The 15,510-nt window shown below is 44.2% G+C and overlaps 3 protein-coding genes across 4 annotated transcripts; 2 read left to right on the plus strand and 1 right to left on the minus strand.

Moving 5' to 3' along the window:
• The first annotated feature begins 829 nt into the window (after window positions 1-829).
• On the plus strand, window positions 830-5,515 carry DIO1 (iodothyronine deiodinase 1). Its single transcript, XM_058842941.1, has 4 exons — window positions 830-1,213; window positions 2,721-2,864; window positions 3,851-4,050; window positions 4,517-5,515. The coding sequence occupies exons 1-4, from the start codon at window positions 880-882 to the stop codon at window positions 4,580-4,582; spliced, it is 744 nt and encodes a 247-aa protein (XP_058698924.1). The 5' UTR covers window positions 830-879; the 3' UTR covers window positions 4,583-5,515.
• Window positions 5,516-5,660: 145 nt separating this feature from the next.
• Window positions 5,661-8,125, minus strand: IFT25 (intraflagellar transport 25). Its single transcript, XM_058842943.1, has 5 exons — window positions 7,877-8,125; window positions 7,344-7,450; window positions 6,948-7,016; window positions 6,362-6,405; window positions 5,661-5,885 (listed from the first exon to the last, which is right to left on the minus strand). Exons 1-5 carry the CDS (start codon window positions 7,972-7,974, stop codon window positions 5,778-5,780), a joined length of 426 nt encoding a protein of 141 aa, XP_058698926.1. The 5' UTR covers window positions 7,975-8,125; the 3' UTR covers window positions 5,661-5,777.
• Window positions 8,121-14,706, plus strand: LRRC42 (leucine rich repeat containing 42). Of its 2 annotated transcripts, none has more exons than XM_058842940.1 (8): window positions 8,121-8,230; window positions 9,130-9,617; window positions 11,697-11,828; window positions 12,863-12,981; window positions 13,328-13,416; window positions 13,499-13,612; window positions 13,765-13,849; window positions 14,230-14,706. In XM_058842940.1, the coding sequence occupies exons 2-8, from the start codon at window positions 9,145-9,147 to the stop codon at window positions 14,484-14,486; spliced, it is 1,269 nt and encodes a 422-aa protein (XP_058698923.1). In that variant the 5' UTR covers window positions 8,121-8,230; window positions 9,130-9,144; the 3' UTR covers window positions 14,487-14,706. The 2 variants fall into 2 exon arrangements, with proteins under 2 accessions (XP_058698923.1, XP_058698922.1); XM_058842939.1 differs by having other exon boundaries at window positions 8,152-8,234.
• Window positions 14,707-15,510: the final 804 nt, after the last annotated feature.

The raw sequence follows: 15,510 nt of genomic DNA on the forward strand, positions 1-15,510 counted from the left end.
GAACAGGTTGCTCCACGCCTCGTCCAGCCTGGCCTTGGACACTTCCAGGGATGGAGCAGCCGCAGCTTCCCTGGGCAGCCTGTGCCAGGGCCTCACCACCCTCACGGGAGAGGATTTTTGCTTCATACCTGATCTAAACCTGTCCTCTCTAAGTTTGCAGCCATTCCCCCTTGTCCTGTCACTGCAGGCCTTTGTCAATAGACTCTCTCCATCTGCCTTGTCTCCCTTCAGGTCCTGGAAGGACACAAATAGGTCACCACAAAGCCTTCTCTTCCCCAGGCTGAACAATCCCAGTCCTCCCAGCTCTTCCTCACAGCAGAGCTTCTCCGTCCCTCTGATCTTGGTGGCCTCTTGAAGCCTTGCTCCAACAGATCCGTCTCCTTCCTGTGCTGGGCACTAGCTGGATACTGTATATTCTGGAGTGTGTGTGTATATTTAATCTTTCAGCCCCAAAAAAAACATGGAGTGCAGCAGAGCCCCAGAGCAGGCAAAGCAGGAGGAACAGGGCACTGTTTGCACAGCATCTGCATCACCCCAAGGCCTCAAGCATCAGCACCTTAGTCTTTACTCTGGGATTCAGGGAGAACACCCTGATCCAGCTCCCCTCATCTGTAAAACACAGACCACATTTGTGGATAAGCCTCACAGCTGTGCAGTGAGCACCACACACCCAGCCTGGCTGCACTTGATGCCTTTGGATGCTGGAGGGAGCACACCTGAAAGGATCCTTGCTCACACAGGGGCTGAAGTGCAGAGAGAGGACAGTGTTCAAGGCAAGGCAGAATATCAAACACGTGAACGTTCTCCCTCCCCTTCATCCTCTACCTTTGCCCCTGCCTTGCACTGTGCTCCCATCACAAGTGGCCAGACCTCTCCACCATGATGTTGGGCATCAGGGTATTCCTACAGAAAATCCTGATTCTTCTGCAGGTTACTCTGACTGTTGTTGTTGGCAAAACACTGATGGTGCTGTTCCCCAACGCCATGAAAAGATACATCCTAAAGATGGGTGAAAAGAGCAGAATGAACCGGAATCCAAAGTTCAGCTATGAAAACTGGGGCCCGACTTTTTTCAGCTTCAAATATTTGCAATTTGTGCTGAAGGTGAAGTGGAAGAGGCTGGAGGATGAAGCCTACGAGGGACACCCTGCCCCCAACACGCCAGTGGTGACCCTCGGTGGTGAAGTTTGTCACGTCCTGGATTTCATGAAAGGTCAGTAGCTGAAGGTCAGCTGGGTTGGGTTTGCTGAGAGCACAAATGAGGAAATGCTGCTGAGGGAACAGGCACAGGCAGCTGGCCCCTGAGTGCACCATGCACAGACCACCAGCACTCACCTGCTGGAGAAGATGAAGCACACTTACTCCAGCTGCTTCTTGATTTTCAAAATTAAGTTGCATTTATCACCCTGTCTATGCTATCCCTTCACACCACTGAGCTTTCGCAAGACCTGTCTCTGCCTGAAAACGCTTTTTGATGAAAGCCAAGGTAATAATTAGTTTTAAGGAGGGAAAGCCCAGAATTGAATCATTTGCAATGAATCCTGAGTGTTGGCTGTCATTCTCTGTCCATACGGAAAATTCCACACCAGCTCCCTTTGCCAGCCTAAAGCCTGGAAAGCACACGGTGGGTTTTTCCAGATCCAAAGTGGCAGGGAATAAAGCAGAAGTAGCTGCTTTGTACTTTGTCCGCTGCCTCCCACTGAGATCTCACTAGAATGTGGAATTAATCATTAAGCTGCAGCCTCCATCCCCACGGGAGGGATTACATCCTTCTCTCACTCTGCATTCCTAATTATATATAGATATTTATGTAGAAAATGGACTGCAAATTTGAAGAAGAGATACACAGTATCTCCAGGAAGGTACCACTGTTATTTAATTCTTTAGGATGTGGATCTATGTTAGCAGCAGCTTTTAAGTTAAGCCACACCAGAAAGATCTTGAACAAATTTAACAGAATTTAGCATAACCAGACTAAAAGAGGTGCTTAAAAGTCCTGCAGTCTCTCTTAAATCAAGGCCTTGCAAACAGATGCCAACACCAACACAAAACGGTGTTAATTTGTAAGCAACTGCAGACACTTTTTCCAGTGTAAGGTTAGTTTAATAACATATAACCAGCGTTCTGTTTGGACAGGAAATTGCAGAAATACATTGAAAGCATGAGAGCCTGTGATGCATGACTGAAAAGTCTGCAGTTTCCCCTCAGCTCAGCTTGAACTGACACATCTAAAAAATCTGGACATGAAAAGGCTTTGTGACTCTGTCCTCAATGCCCATCCCCGAACCACTGTCCCTGGATAACCTTGCAGAAGGCCATGTTTAGTATCTTTGAAGTTGCTCCATACTGAAGGTCTCAGGGAGGCTGAGATGCCCTTTTTGGATCAGTTCCCTATCCCAAAAATGTTGGTAACTTGCAAATTTGCTCTCGTGATGAGGAAAAGAGAAGCTGTGTGGCTACAGGGTGCCTCCTGCCTGTACTGGGAAGGGTTCCCTTAGGTAAACTGATTAAAGCCAGGCTAGGAAAAACACCTTTATGCCTGCTTTGCAGAGATGCAGAGGTCCTGCTGCTGATTTTACTGACCTAAGAGAAGTTTATGAGGTGATTTAGTGTTGTCCAGAAATCTCTGCATCAGAGGCTCAGTTCAGTGTATTTACTTCTGTCCTTCCTTCCTTTGCTTAACCACAAATTCATTTTTTTAATCTTTATTTTTTTCCCAGATAACCGACCTTTAATCCTGAATTTTGGAAGTTGCACCTGACCTTCATTTATGCTGAAATTTGATGAGTTCAACAAGCTCATCAAAGATTTCAGCTCAATAGCCGATTTCCTTATCATCTACATTGAGGAAGCTCATGCAGTAGGTACAGTACAACCACAGTGATGCCAACCACAGCTTCAAATGTGTCATTTCCTTTAGGGAAAAAATGTGCTAGCAAAGGAGGAGGCTGCAAACAGGAGAGAAATCTTCAAATCAAGTGGCAACACCACATCTAAGCACCAATTTGTGTCCCTAATTCTCCTAAGATTCTACTTACACTTCTGACTTTACACTGAGTTACTCAAGTGAAGGACACATCTTTAAAAAATTGCCTCTCAATGTTAGTACAGCTCCTTTTGGAAACAGGAAGAAAAGACATTTCATAGAACAAAAGTTAAGTGTACAATATATGTTAAAAAAATATTAGTTTTTAACATTTTCCAAGAACAGGATACAGTTAAATCTGAAAAATTTAGCAAGCAAACAAACCACACTTGTTTATCTACACTGGATTCTAAGTAACACATTGGCACTGGCTTTATCCCAGGATTAAATGTTTTTCTAAAACCTAACATTTATAGTTTTCTAGTTTCTACTTTACTGGGAAGAGTTGTGTGCAAATGTTTGTTTGCATAGTTCTGAAAAACAAACGTGTGTCCTGGCTCACATTTCGCTTCTCACAGACCTGTAATTTTGGTTTACAGGCTCAATGAGTACAATCAAGCAAAATGAACAACACTGACAAATCTTACCCAGATAGAATACATGTTACCCACATGGTGTCTTTCTAGGGTTGATTTCTGTGGGAAAATTTCAGCTAAAATCCATCAAATATTTCTGAATCCAGGGCAAGAGGTAAATATGGTTTGATGGAATTAAAGGGGAAAAAAAATAGATCTTGGGACCACTTATTGCAAAGCTCTAGTGCTGCCATGGTTTGAGGGAGGCTTTCATTTCATGGCAGGGTTTGATGTTAGGAATAAACTGCAAGATTCTTTTAACCTAGTTTTGGGATATGAGACAGTACATGTCCACCCTTGCACAAATTCAAAACCTTCATTGCTAAATCCCTTCCCTCATTTGTTTTAGATGGATGGGCTTTTAAAAACAATATCATTATTAAAAATCACAGAAGCCTCGAAGATCGAAAAGCTGCAGCACAACTTCTTCAGAAAAATCACCCTTTATGTCCAGTGGTTTTAGACACTATGGAAAACCTGAGCAGTTCAAAATACGCTGCGCTGCCAGAACGACTCTACATGCTTCAAGGAGGGAAGGTCCTCTACAAGGTAAAAAATATCAGTAGCAATGAGCACAGTATACAGAACTTTTTAAATTTCAAGGTAACTTGAGACTGCTTTACATTTAACAGTCAGTATTTCATTCTGTTTGAGAGCTAAACATTGCACAATGCACTGTAAATGTGGAGAGAAATGAACATGCAGCAAAACCAGTCTGGGCCTTCATAATGTACATATTTGATGTACACCTGTCTTGCTCAAATATTTATCTTTTGGCTCACTTGTAACACGAGGTACATCCAAGCTGTGAGATCCAGGAACACCTCCCACCTCCAGTGGCTCTGTCCCAGTGACAAAACAGGGTGTAACCAGTGCATAACCATCTCCAGGGATGGCTCCAGTGGAAAGAGAACCCAAGGCACACCTGCCCACAGCTCTGGTGCAGCTGCTGTGCTCTGAAGGATTTCTGCTCTGTCTGCTTGAGCATCACTGTGTCATTTTATTGCCTTTGCAGGGAGGAGTGGGGCCCTGGAATTACCACCCCCAGGAAATACGTGCCATCCTGGAAAAACTGAAATAGGAAAAAAAAAGGACTTTGAAGTAAAAACTATCTGGATAAAAAAGTTCAAGGATAATTTGTCACAGACCTGAGTCTAAGGACCAAAAAAAATATTTAAAAACAGCCATAGAGACAAGAAAAGAAGAATGCTGTATGTGAATGTAAGGAGCATCTGGAATAAGGTTCATTATATTTGTCTAGCTCTCAGGTGTCATCCCTACACCACCAACTTCTGTTCTACAGTAACTTACTACTCTTAAACCACATGCAGTAATGTGGGAGCTGGCTCCATGGAGCTCTGGATACCAACATTTACACTTGTAAGGAATATCCTGCAGGATAAACTTCAGGGTGGTGACATTTCCAAGAGTCCACTGGCAGACAAAGCAACTGATTTCATTACTATACACATTGTACTTGTATATACAAAATGTTCCCCTTCACTGACTTCAGGAGGCTTCTGAGCAAGACAATCTCTATCAACACTTGTTTCCATGAGTATTTGTTATGATGGTCCCAGCATAAAGCACTGGCGGCTGTGACCTGATTCTAGAAAATATTTACAGAAACAAGGGATTGATCTACAATTATTAAAAGGCTATCAAAGTACTTCATTTGGCTTTAGATTATTTCCTTTCCTGCCCTGCCTCTCTCCCCTGGGTTATTTCTAAGCATTAGCAGACATTTATATTCATTCTAATAATCTCTGAGTTTAAGCTGATCAGAAAGTTACCAATTTAAGGACTTTTAAAGGACTTGTTTGACAGTTGGAAGTAATACATCCCACTTAAGTAACTATCCCTTTTTTATTTCTATTTAACTCAGAGTGCAAGGGAAACATTTTACAGGAAATTGAGTTTTAATTCATGTATTATGTAGGCCTGATACAAACATACTACCTTAAATTGACTCAGTTATGCTCAGGTGTTCTAGGCTGACAGTTGAGGTTACAAAATGAAAAAGCTGTTACTAAAATTAACAACAGCACTGTGATATGGCTGGACTTGATGATCCTAAAAGTCTTCTCCAGCCTAAATGATTCTATATTCTCCTATTCTATTCCACACATTAAACCAGCAGGGAATACATACCACACCCATACCTTCAAAAAAAAACTTTAATACAAGGTTCTAATAATAAACATACTCTGCAGTGCAGCTATAAAAATGAAACTTCCTTATAAAAAATAAAATGGAGGCCCAAATTTAAGCTGAGCTCAAGTGTTGTCTGCCGTGCCCTCTGCCATCACCCGGTGCACTGACACAAAATGATCAAAGGCAGATTTGATGATGAAACGCAAGTAAGTGGCTTGGAACTCAGGAAACTGCAGAAGGAATAAAAATAATGTTATTGCATTCTCTGTAGTAACAAAACTACCAAACCACATTTGCAGAAGTTTGTTAAACACAAGGATCTGGATATTTCAGTGCCTGTTTTTGAATTGCACATAAATCAAGTTCTTTGACCTGCAATTCAAAAAAAAAAAAAATCCCATCACTTCCTGAATTCTGCAGCCTTAAAGGCAGCAATTGAAGGAGGGAAGATTGCCACACTTCTGGAAAAGGCCCTTGCACCTCCTTAGGAGCATGAGGCAGGTGCAATTTCATAGCATAATCTACAGAGGAGCAGCTGGGAAGTGCAATTTCACACCACAATCCACAATCTACAAATTCCTCTCTTTAACACCAACTGAGCAGTAATTGTAAATAAAGACATGTTTGGGCTTTTTATGATTTCTCCCCACTTAGTCCAGACATCCCATTTCATGAACCACTACAGATGTATGCTGTAAATACTCACTGGAAATTCTTCCATTTGGAGCTGTCCTTCTCTGTGCTGCAAATCTAGAAAACATATTTTAAGGTAAATAACAAAAAATAATGTGCAATGCTGTGAAGTTTTCACTGGACTCAGAGATCAAGTGAGTTTAAGGACTATGAATTTACACTGCATATAGACATTGTTCTTTTTTATTTTTACAGGTGATTTAAGAGAATACTTTTTTGCAATATCCCAGTCTGTGTGTGTATATATATCCCACTCATTACAGTGTTATAAAAGGTCACCCAAGAGGCACTAAAAAAAGCCAATCCCCAAAACCAAACAATGCAGGAAATGGCACTCTATTATACTGTGTAAGCCTGTTTTTAATTTTTGGAACATAAAGTGCACAAGTAGTGCTTTTAGCCCTTATACAGCATTTTACTCTCTAAACTGCTGCAGAGACCAGCAGTGTTAACAAAATTCACTTAAACGTGACCATTACATTAATGTCTAATAAAATAAACATCATGCCACACTTTACTCAACAAATAGATGAGGGGGTTACAGTGATGCACTGAAAAAGACCAATATTGTTCCCACAAAACCCTATAAACAGTCTTACCTTTTTCAACGCACTGTTCAAAACCCACAGGGTCTTTAGATGTGCTTCTTTCAATCCTTAAGGTCCGCACTAAAATATATATAAATTCAAAATATCAACGCAAATTCTGATTCTTTATTGATACTGGTATTTATTCCATCGCTGTGCAGCTACAAAGCACTTTCAGAACAGTAACTAGTTTATTTTTTGTCTAAGCTATGGGGATTGTGCATATGAAGGATGATTGCTTTGTGAAAATGGATCTTTACGCAGAATCTTTATGTGAAGTTAAATGTTTATGAATCTGTTAAAGGTGGCTATGTACAGACTATGACACTGCTGTGGGAACTTTCATTAAGGCACAGACACACATTTTAATATAGCACATATGACCTACTGCAAGACACGAAGTCTTACCCAAATAACACTGGATGGCGACTTTGCTGATTTTTACACATTTGGGAAAACCAATAATCAGTTCCTGTGGGAACATGCCTGTCGTCGTCCAAAATGTTTTGGAGCTTCTGTAGAAAAAACGGGACAAAACCCTCAACTTCAGCTTTCCATCTTTAGCCATCTTGAATGAAATTTATCACAGAAAAAATGCGGAGGGGAAAGGAAGGGGGAAAGAGGAGGGGTGGAAAAGAAAGGGGCGGAAGAACGGGGGGACGGTGAGGAAGGGAAGGGGAGAGACGAAAAGGAGTGGGAAGCGGGGGAAAAGGACGGGGGAGGCATTTTTACTGGGGGTACTTTCAGCAGTGGCCTGTGTACGGACGGGGCAGCTCTCTGCAGGTATCTACAGCCGGCGGCAGCAGCCGGGAGCGCGCAATGGCGGCGGGCCCGAGCGCCCGCACCCCGCGGCCACTGCAGCGTGAGGGCGAAGGGCCGAGCCCGGGCCAGCCCCGCCGGGCTCCGTGCGGGAGGAGCCGCTCCCCCCGCCCGGCCCTCACCCGTCCGCCACGCTCTCGGCGGGGTGCTCGGCATCGCTGGACGTGGCCAGGACGAGGGCGGCCCCCGCCGAGCTCCGGCACCAGTCGGCGCCTCTCATCGCGGGGCCGCCGCTCTCGGGCACCGGCGGCAGCTGCTCCGCACGGCCCTCCCGGTGCGGGAGGTGCGGGAAGCCGGGATCGCCCCTGGCAGGCCGGGGGAGGCCGGGCGGGACCCGCCGCTCCCGCCGTGCCCCGCTCGGCCCCGCCCGCCGCCCGCCCCCCGCGCGGCCCCGCCCGCCGCCCGCGGGCGCTGCGGGACGGGCGGCGGGAGCGCCGAGCCCGGCCCGGCTGACGGCGCGGCCCCTCCCGGGCCAGGTAGGTGAGGGCCGGGGGGACAGGGGAACGAGCGGGATTTTGGCCTCCCTGACCGGGCGGGGACCCTTCCCCTTGTGCCCCTTCCCCCTGTGCCCCTTCCCCTTGTGCCCCTTCCCCCTGTGCCCCTTCCCCCTTGTGCCCCCTCCCCGTATGTCCCTTCCCCTGTGCCTGCTGACGGCGCTCTCACCCCCGGGCACAATCGATCCCATCACAGACCGTTCCCAACGTAGCCCCTGTCCCCGCTCCGGGTCCGACCCGATCGCTTCGCACCCGCCTCCCCATCCCTTCGGTACCCCCGGCCCCCCTCGGGCGCGATCTCCTCCCGCCCCGCAGGACTCGATCCCCGGCCGCGCAGGGCAGAGCTGAGAGGATCCCGTCCCTGAGGTGCCCCTCGCCATGGCAGCTCTGAGCTCTCCTGCCCCCGCAGGACCCCCTCACGAACCAGAGCCCCCCCGGCACCGGCTGGGGAAGGGACACCGGGAGATGCCCACTCTCCCAGGGAGGGAGCTTCCAGCAGGCTCCATTGCCCTGCTGCAGTCAGACATGTGCCCTCCTCCTCCTCCTCCTCTTCCTCCTTCTGCCTGCAGCAGAGCCGGGCCTGGTTGTGGGGGGCACTTCCCACTCAACCCCACCCCTCTCCCGCTGCCCCTGTCTCCATCCCGGGCCTGGGATCCATCCCGGGCCCTCAGCCAGCCCGGGGTCCAGTTCCCACTGGGATGGGCTGTGTGGTTTGGTGGCAGGCGGCTCACACCCCTGCTCCACACAGCCTGCCCTCCCTGCACCGCAGGGCTACATGGCTATGCTTGGGGCTCTCAGGGGTGCTGCCAGCTTTGGGGTTTTCCCCGGGTCCCGTTTTCCTTTGTGGCTGTTCTTCACCTGTCTGTGACTTGTTTTTGCAGAGCTGGTCGAGGGGAATGTCGTACTGTCTCAACTCAGAAAGCCATTTGGATACTGGGCCAATATACGTGCGTGAAAATGGGAAGCTGCACATGGTAAATCAGGGTGCAGGCGGCGTACACAGTGTCACTCCCAAAACAAGGCCTTTTAGTCTGTTTTCCAGAAGTTTTTCAGTGGAGCTTTGCATGAACAGGGAGGACGATAGGGCAAGGAGGCAGAGGACTGATCATTTCATCTTCACATACACTAAGGAGGGGAACCTCCGCTACTCGGCCAAGTCCCTCTTCAGCCTGGTGCTGGGTTACATTTCTGACAATGTTGATCACATTGACTCGTTGATTGGTTTCCCAGAGCAGATTGCTGAAAAGCTCTTTTCAGCAGCAGAAGCAAGACAAAAGTTCACAGAGCCAGTGACGGGACTGAGAGCTCTGCAGAAGTTCACTGAAGCCTATGGCGGTTTGGTGCTGTGCTCACTGTGCTTGCGGAACAGGTAAGTGTGTCCCCTAACAAATCTTGTCACCCGCTAAGGCTTTCTGCTAGTACACTTCAATTAAATAAAAATACATTTTGGGCTTATAACACCACCTAATTTTAATGAAATGCCCTGAGCCTTATCTGATTCTTGTGCTTGCTGTCTTTTGTTCCATCCCTTTCCTACAAGTGCAGCTGCAGGTTTCATTTTAAGATACAAATCACAACAGAAGTAACAGACTCCATCTGTTTTAACCAGCGGGGGATCTTATGTGGAGGATTAAACCTGCAACTGTTTTTTAACAATAATAATCAGCACTTCTGTGGAAATCCATGTGCTTAGTGCCTTCTCAGGCATTTCATGGGATGTTTCTGTAATTGCTGTGTAAAAGCTTTTGACACACTTAGCTGACTGTACAGATAAAATACACCCTTGCAAATTGTTCTTGTTTACTAACTATAACCTTGCTGTTGTGTCTCATTTTGGGGGCTCACAAGAAGATACAGACTTGTGGGTAAGTTGCAGGCTTTGAAATCAGGCAGGTTTTAATTTATTGTTGTTGCTACCCCCATATTGAATATACTTTAACAAGGTCCTGGTTACAGTCCAGCACTAGTTTTTTCATCTTCTCAATGCTCACATTTTTCACTGAAAGAGTCTTTCCAAGTTTAAAACTGGATTATGTTTTTAAAGCCTTGCTCCTGCTGAAATCTTTCCCAGTAATAGAACCTGTCTCTTCCATCTCCACACTTGAAAAAGGGATGGTTTATCCAGTTTAAAATCAAAGTACTGGCATATTCATCTGAAGTGCCAAGAGTGTTCTGAGCACAGTAGGAATGTTTGACTAGAAGTCAATTATCCTTTGTTTTATCCTTTAAACCTACTCCCTTTTTATCTCTAGCGCAGATAATTTTTATGGGCCTTATTTAGAAATTAAGCTACTCCTGGCATCTTTTGCCATTACAGAAAGCTGAGTTAAGTATCAAGTCTTTGAAATCCAGGAAGTAACGCATTAAATCTTTTTCTAATGAATTTTATTTCTAAAAGAGCCCACTCTCCTGTCCAGAACCCCCCTGAGCTAATAATCTCTCTCAAGAACTGGCTTGTGCTCTGACTCTCTGTTGTGCTTTTTGCACAACCAAATTGCACAGGAAAGGGGTGTGAGGGGTAAAATTACACCGGGAGGATATTAAGGTCTCCTTATTTGCATGGACAAAGAGGTGTTCCTGGAGGGATCAAATTAGTAATCACCCCCAGTTTATGCAGTGAAGATGCTGACCTCAGGGTGAGGGGGAATATGAGGTAAATTCAGGAGAGATCAGTGAATTTAGAGCTTGTCTTGCCACAGGGACAGCAAGAGGTGACTGCAGGGGAGGTATTGAGGGCTACGTGCCCATTACTGCATACTCATGCCTGCCATTCTTCAGTGGTTTGTTCCCATCCCTAAACCTCCCACTGAATAGCTCCAGCACAGATGTTTGCGTGGCTGCTGAGTGAATCAGACCAGGGAACCAGCACAGCTAAAAAAAACCTCACTGAGTAACTGCTGCCCGGGGTGTAGCCACAGCTCTGGCTAGTCCTGGACTTTTACCCCTTGTCAAGTATTTTATTGACGTATATAAAAAGTAAAATTTTGCCACTGACAAGCTATCGTGTCCTGTTTAAAATCCACATTTGAGGTGGATTTTAAACCTGGATGAACGTGGGTTTGTCTATACCCTGCCTAGACACTGAAGAAGAGCAGTTTGTGAAGCTGACTTATGATAAACTGGGATATTTTGCATTATTCTAAAATAATACAGCAGTAATCTGTAAAGAGGCTCCTAGTAGCAATATTTTCAAGTTGAAGTCTTGTTAGTCTTATTTTTGCATCAAATCAAAACCAAAAGAAGTGATTTAAAGAGAAGACTGAGAATTCAGACATGTTGTGTGCCAGCTGCACATAAAGAGGTGCTTAGTGCAGCTGGGTAATTTCTGTCAATTTTCACACAGCTACTTAGCAGAAATGAGTGCATTGTGCTTATGACACTTGGGGATGTAGACACCTCCTTACATGCCTGAGCACTGAGGGCTTTTTTTTTTTTTTTGGCTTTGCAGATACCTGGTTATCTCTGAAAAGCTTGAAGAAATTAAGTCTTTCCGTGAGCTGACGTGTTTGGATCTCTCCTGCTGTAAACTTGGAGATGAACATGAGCTGCTGGAACACCTCACCAAAGAGGCCCTGTCTAGGTACCAATTTCTTGAGCTAAAAATGACACTTTCTTTCCTACCACTGAGCAGTTCAAAGAATTGGGCTGAGACTTTAAAGGGAAGTTTCACAGGCTGCAGAGTGTAAGGTTGAAGGTTTTGGTTGCTCATGAAACCTGTTCAGGAGGTAAACAAAATACAGAATTTATTGTACACAAAGCACATACTGAATCATAATAAGTACTAAAAAGATGCAAGATAATTAACTGTCTCATGTTTTATATCAACTTTTTATAATTTTCATTGTCAGAGTAAAATAATGCATCTTTAACCTTTGGAACAGTTTTACATTTCCTGTTTTTAAGGGGGAACTTTATCAGCCAAATTTTTAACCAAACTAGCGTTCTAAATGAAGATTTCTGCAAGCAGGAGGTTGAATATATGGTTAGTTAACATCTCAAAACAGTAAATGTTGTAATTTTGTTTGGTACCAAATAATGACAAGTAGATCATTTGGAAGCAATAGGTAGGATGACTGCTAATTAAAGATATTATGTTGCTGTAAGATTTTGGTGCATTTTTCATCAAGGTTTTGTCTTGAAGTGCTCTGAAGAGAGCACTTTAGTGTGATGCTTTTTCCTGAGTTTTGTTAATCTGTGTTATAATACCTCATTATTTTCTTAAAATCATTGCTGTATCACTTATCAAATTTACCCTCTCTCATTTTGCTAAGCATTTTTCCTTAGCTTTGAGTGCATTTCAGTTTGGCAGCCTCGGTATAAAGAACTTCAGGGTATAAAGAAGCTTATTGTCTATGTTGGCAAATGTTTGGCTCTAGGATCAGTTTGTCACTGGAGCTGTGGGAATGGCTGCTCAAGTAGTGCTTCTGTTGAGCTAGCAGGGAAATATAAAGATATTTGTTAGTCCTGCTAACCCAGGCTCCTTTCTCACTGTTTTTTACAGTGAGCCTGTAGGGGCTGGCACAGGATGACCCTTCTGACACAGAGTTTTAGGACATTTTGCAGAACTGTCAGAAATAATGACCATGAACTGCATGTTTGCATCTCTCCTGCCAGTGTGAAAAGGCTGCTCCTGAAGGACAACTCCCTGTCAGATGCCGGCCTGCGCAGGATGACAGCGCCCGTCCGTGTGCTGAAAAAGGGCCTTGAGAATCTGCTGGTGCTGGACTTGTCCTGTAAGTGCTCCATGGTTTCATCACAGAAAGAACCTGTGTCCTTTTTCTGATAAAGAATTTATCCTCCTTAGCACTGAAAGAATATGGTTAATTTGTTGATTCCCATGAGCCAGATTTCACCAGCAGCCTGCCAGAAGGCACAGGGCAGACCTGTCTCAGGCATTTGATACTTACAGATATATTTTTAGTAGTTTGAGAATTGGTATTGTAAATGTTTGTATTTTGATAATTAGAGGGAGAAAGCCAGTCTTGTTCCAGTATTAGCTTTTGGAACAAATACTTCCTGGGTATTTTGATCATCTTTTTCCACATCATGCAACTTAATTAACTTTACTTGGTCTTACAGGTAACCCTAAAATCACAGATGTGGGAATTGGATACCTTCTTTCTTTCAAGAAATTGAATTGTTTGGACATTTCTGGGGCAGGTCTCAAGGTAAAAATCATCAGGAAAAGTTTACTGGACAAATGTAATAGAAGTTCTTGCCCTCTGACTGCTTTATTTCCCTTTTTCCCAGGATGTTGATGCTGTCATAAAGCGGCTCCAGACACAGATAGGCCTGGTTCACTCAAAAGTGCCTCTGAAAGAATTTGATCACAGTAACTGCAAAACAGAGGGATGGGCAGAACAGGTAAGGGGGGGGTTAAACATGATTTACTCTAAAAATTTGCCTTATAGAAAACAAAATCACTGAATAGGAAAGAACAAGGGATGAAGTTGTTTCCAATGATAGTTCTGTAAATTTTACAAGACACATTTTAACTGCTTCATCTGTTCTTTCAGACAGTTCTGCAGTGGGAACAGGCAATTATGGAGGCCATGAAGCCCCAGGACAACTTGAGATCCAGAGTAGCAACTCTTCACTTCTGTACGTAACTGCATGGACACCAGAGTTAATTTATTTTCTTTTCTACACGGAGTATTTCCATACTTTTTAGGGTTATAGTACAAATAGTGAAATTTCACTGTGGAATTTCAGCACTTTGTGTAACTGCATTACAGTGTACTTGAGTTTTTTCATTCGTTAGATTGCTGGATAATTCAAGTACAGCAATCTACAGTACAACATATAACAACAGAGTTTTTTCCTTAAAATTCTGAGTCCAAAATATAAACAGTATTTTCCATCTGCATATATTCAAGTTGGCTTGGCCAAAACAATTTGTACCACAAAGTTACACATTTTACAGCATAATTGTGTTTTTCCCAAAAATCTAAACTTGATTTTTTTTTTTTTTTTGCTTGTAGATGGCAAGACACACAGAATAAAGGAAGTAGTCAAATGCACACTGGTGGAGCCAGAAACTAAAGCATCTGGAAACTTGCAGTTTTATAAGGAAAATGTTCAGAATTGCCATTTACCTTTAAAAAAGGAGGTTGCAGGCAGCCATGAATTAAAGAACAATAAAAAAAGAGCTTTGTCTGAACAAGAGAGAGAAAGGACTTCCAAACAGAAGCATCTGTGCCTCACTGTGGAGGACTGGGATTTGTTAAATACCTACTGAGTCAGAAAGAAGTGTCTCTTTTGTTTGTTCTCTTGCTGATGACGGGATTTGGACATACTGAGAGGGAGTGACAAAGGAGACAATTAAATCTGGTTGCTGTGACATGCCTGTGGGGTAACCTGTGCTGGGGAAGGGATAGAGACAAGAAGGTTGGTAATGCTACTGTATATTTTCAATACATAATAATTTTTTCAAATAAAGTTTTTGTTGTCATCCTTAACTAACTCTTCTGATGAAGGTATTTTTTACCAAAACAGCTGGTCTTATCCCTGCTCCTCTCCTGCCTCTCGAGGGGCAGGACACAAATCACTGCAGCTCATCTGAAATGAAGCTACACTGGGTTTGTCAAGTGCCATGGGATGTTTACAGTGCTGCTAGAACAGAAACCTCAGCCCAGAAGCATCAGGCTGTGCTGATGGGGCTGTGGCAAAGGGAGGGAGAACAAAGGATAAGCACAGACCTCTGGAAAGGGAGGCAGAGGCAGTATCACCTTGCCAACAGCCGTTGCAGAAGCCCAAAGTGGAACACAAGTCCCCTTTTTTTCTCATTTTAGCCCAGGAAATGAGAGCTGGAATGAGGTTACTGTAGAGATTATGCTCTGCAGTTGTAATACATTCTCCCTTACAAGCAAATTCACTGCATTTGACATCATTCTGTGGTTTAAAAACCATTGTCAGTGTGCCTGCAATACACTAACTGGGCTTCTCCATCTGGAAACATTGAGGGGCATTTTTAATTCAAATATTGATTATTCAGATCAGCTGTAAATCACCTGAACACTCGGAACTGTTCTGTGCAGCTGTAATGCTGCAGGTAACTGTTTAACATTGAATCCCTGCCCTGAGTGTTTCCATCAAAACTGGCTGAGGTGCAGAGTGTTCATCATTTTCCTCTTGGGCCTCATGAGGCCAAGGATTTTCTCCAGGTTTCCCCTACTAGTGCTTCTTCAGAGAAGAAGCTTTTTCTTCTTTTTTTACACTGCTGTTTACCATAATCCATCACCAAGAAAAGCAGCACATCCTTG

The sequence above is a fragment of the Poecile atricapillus genome, chromosome 7, assembly GCF_030490865.1.
Source record: "Poecile atricapillus isolate bPoeAtr1 chromosome 7, bPoeAtr1.hap1, whole genome shotgun sequence".
NCBI classification, from domain to species: Eukaryota; Metazoa; Chordata; class Aves; order Passeriformes; family Paridae; genus Poecile; species Poecile atricapillus.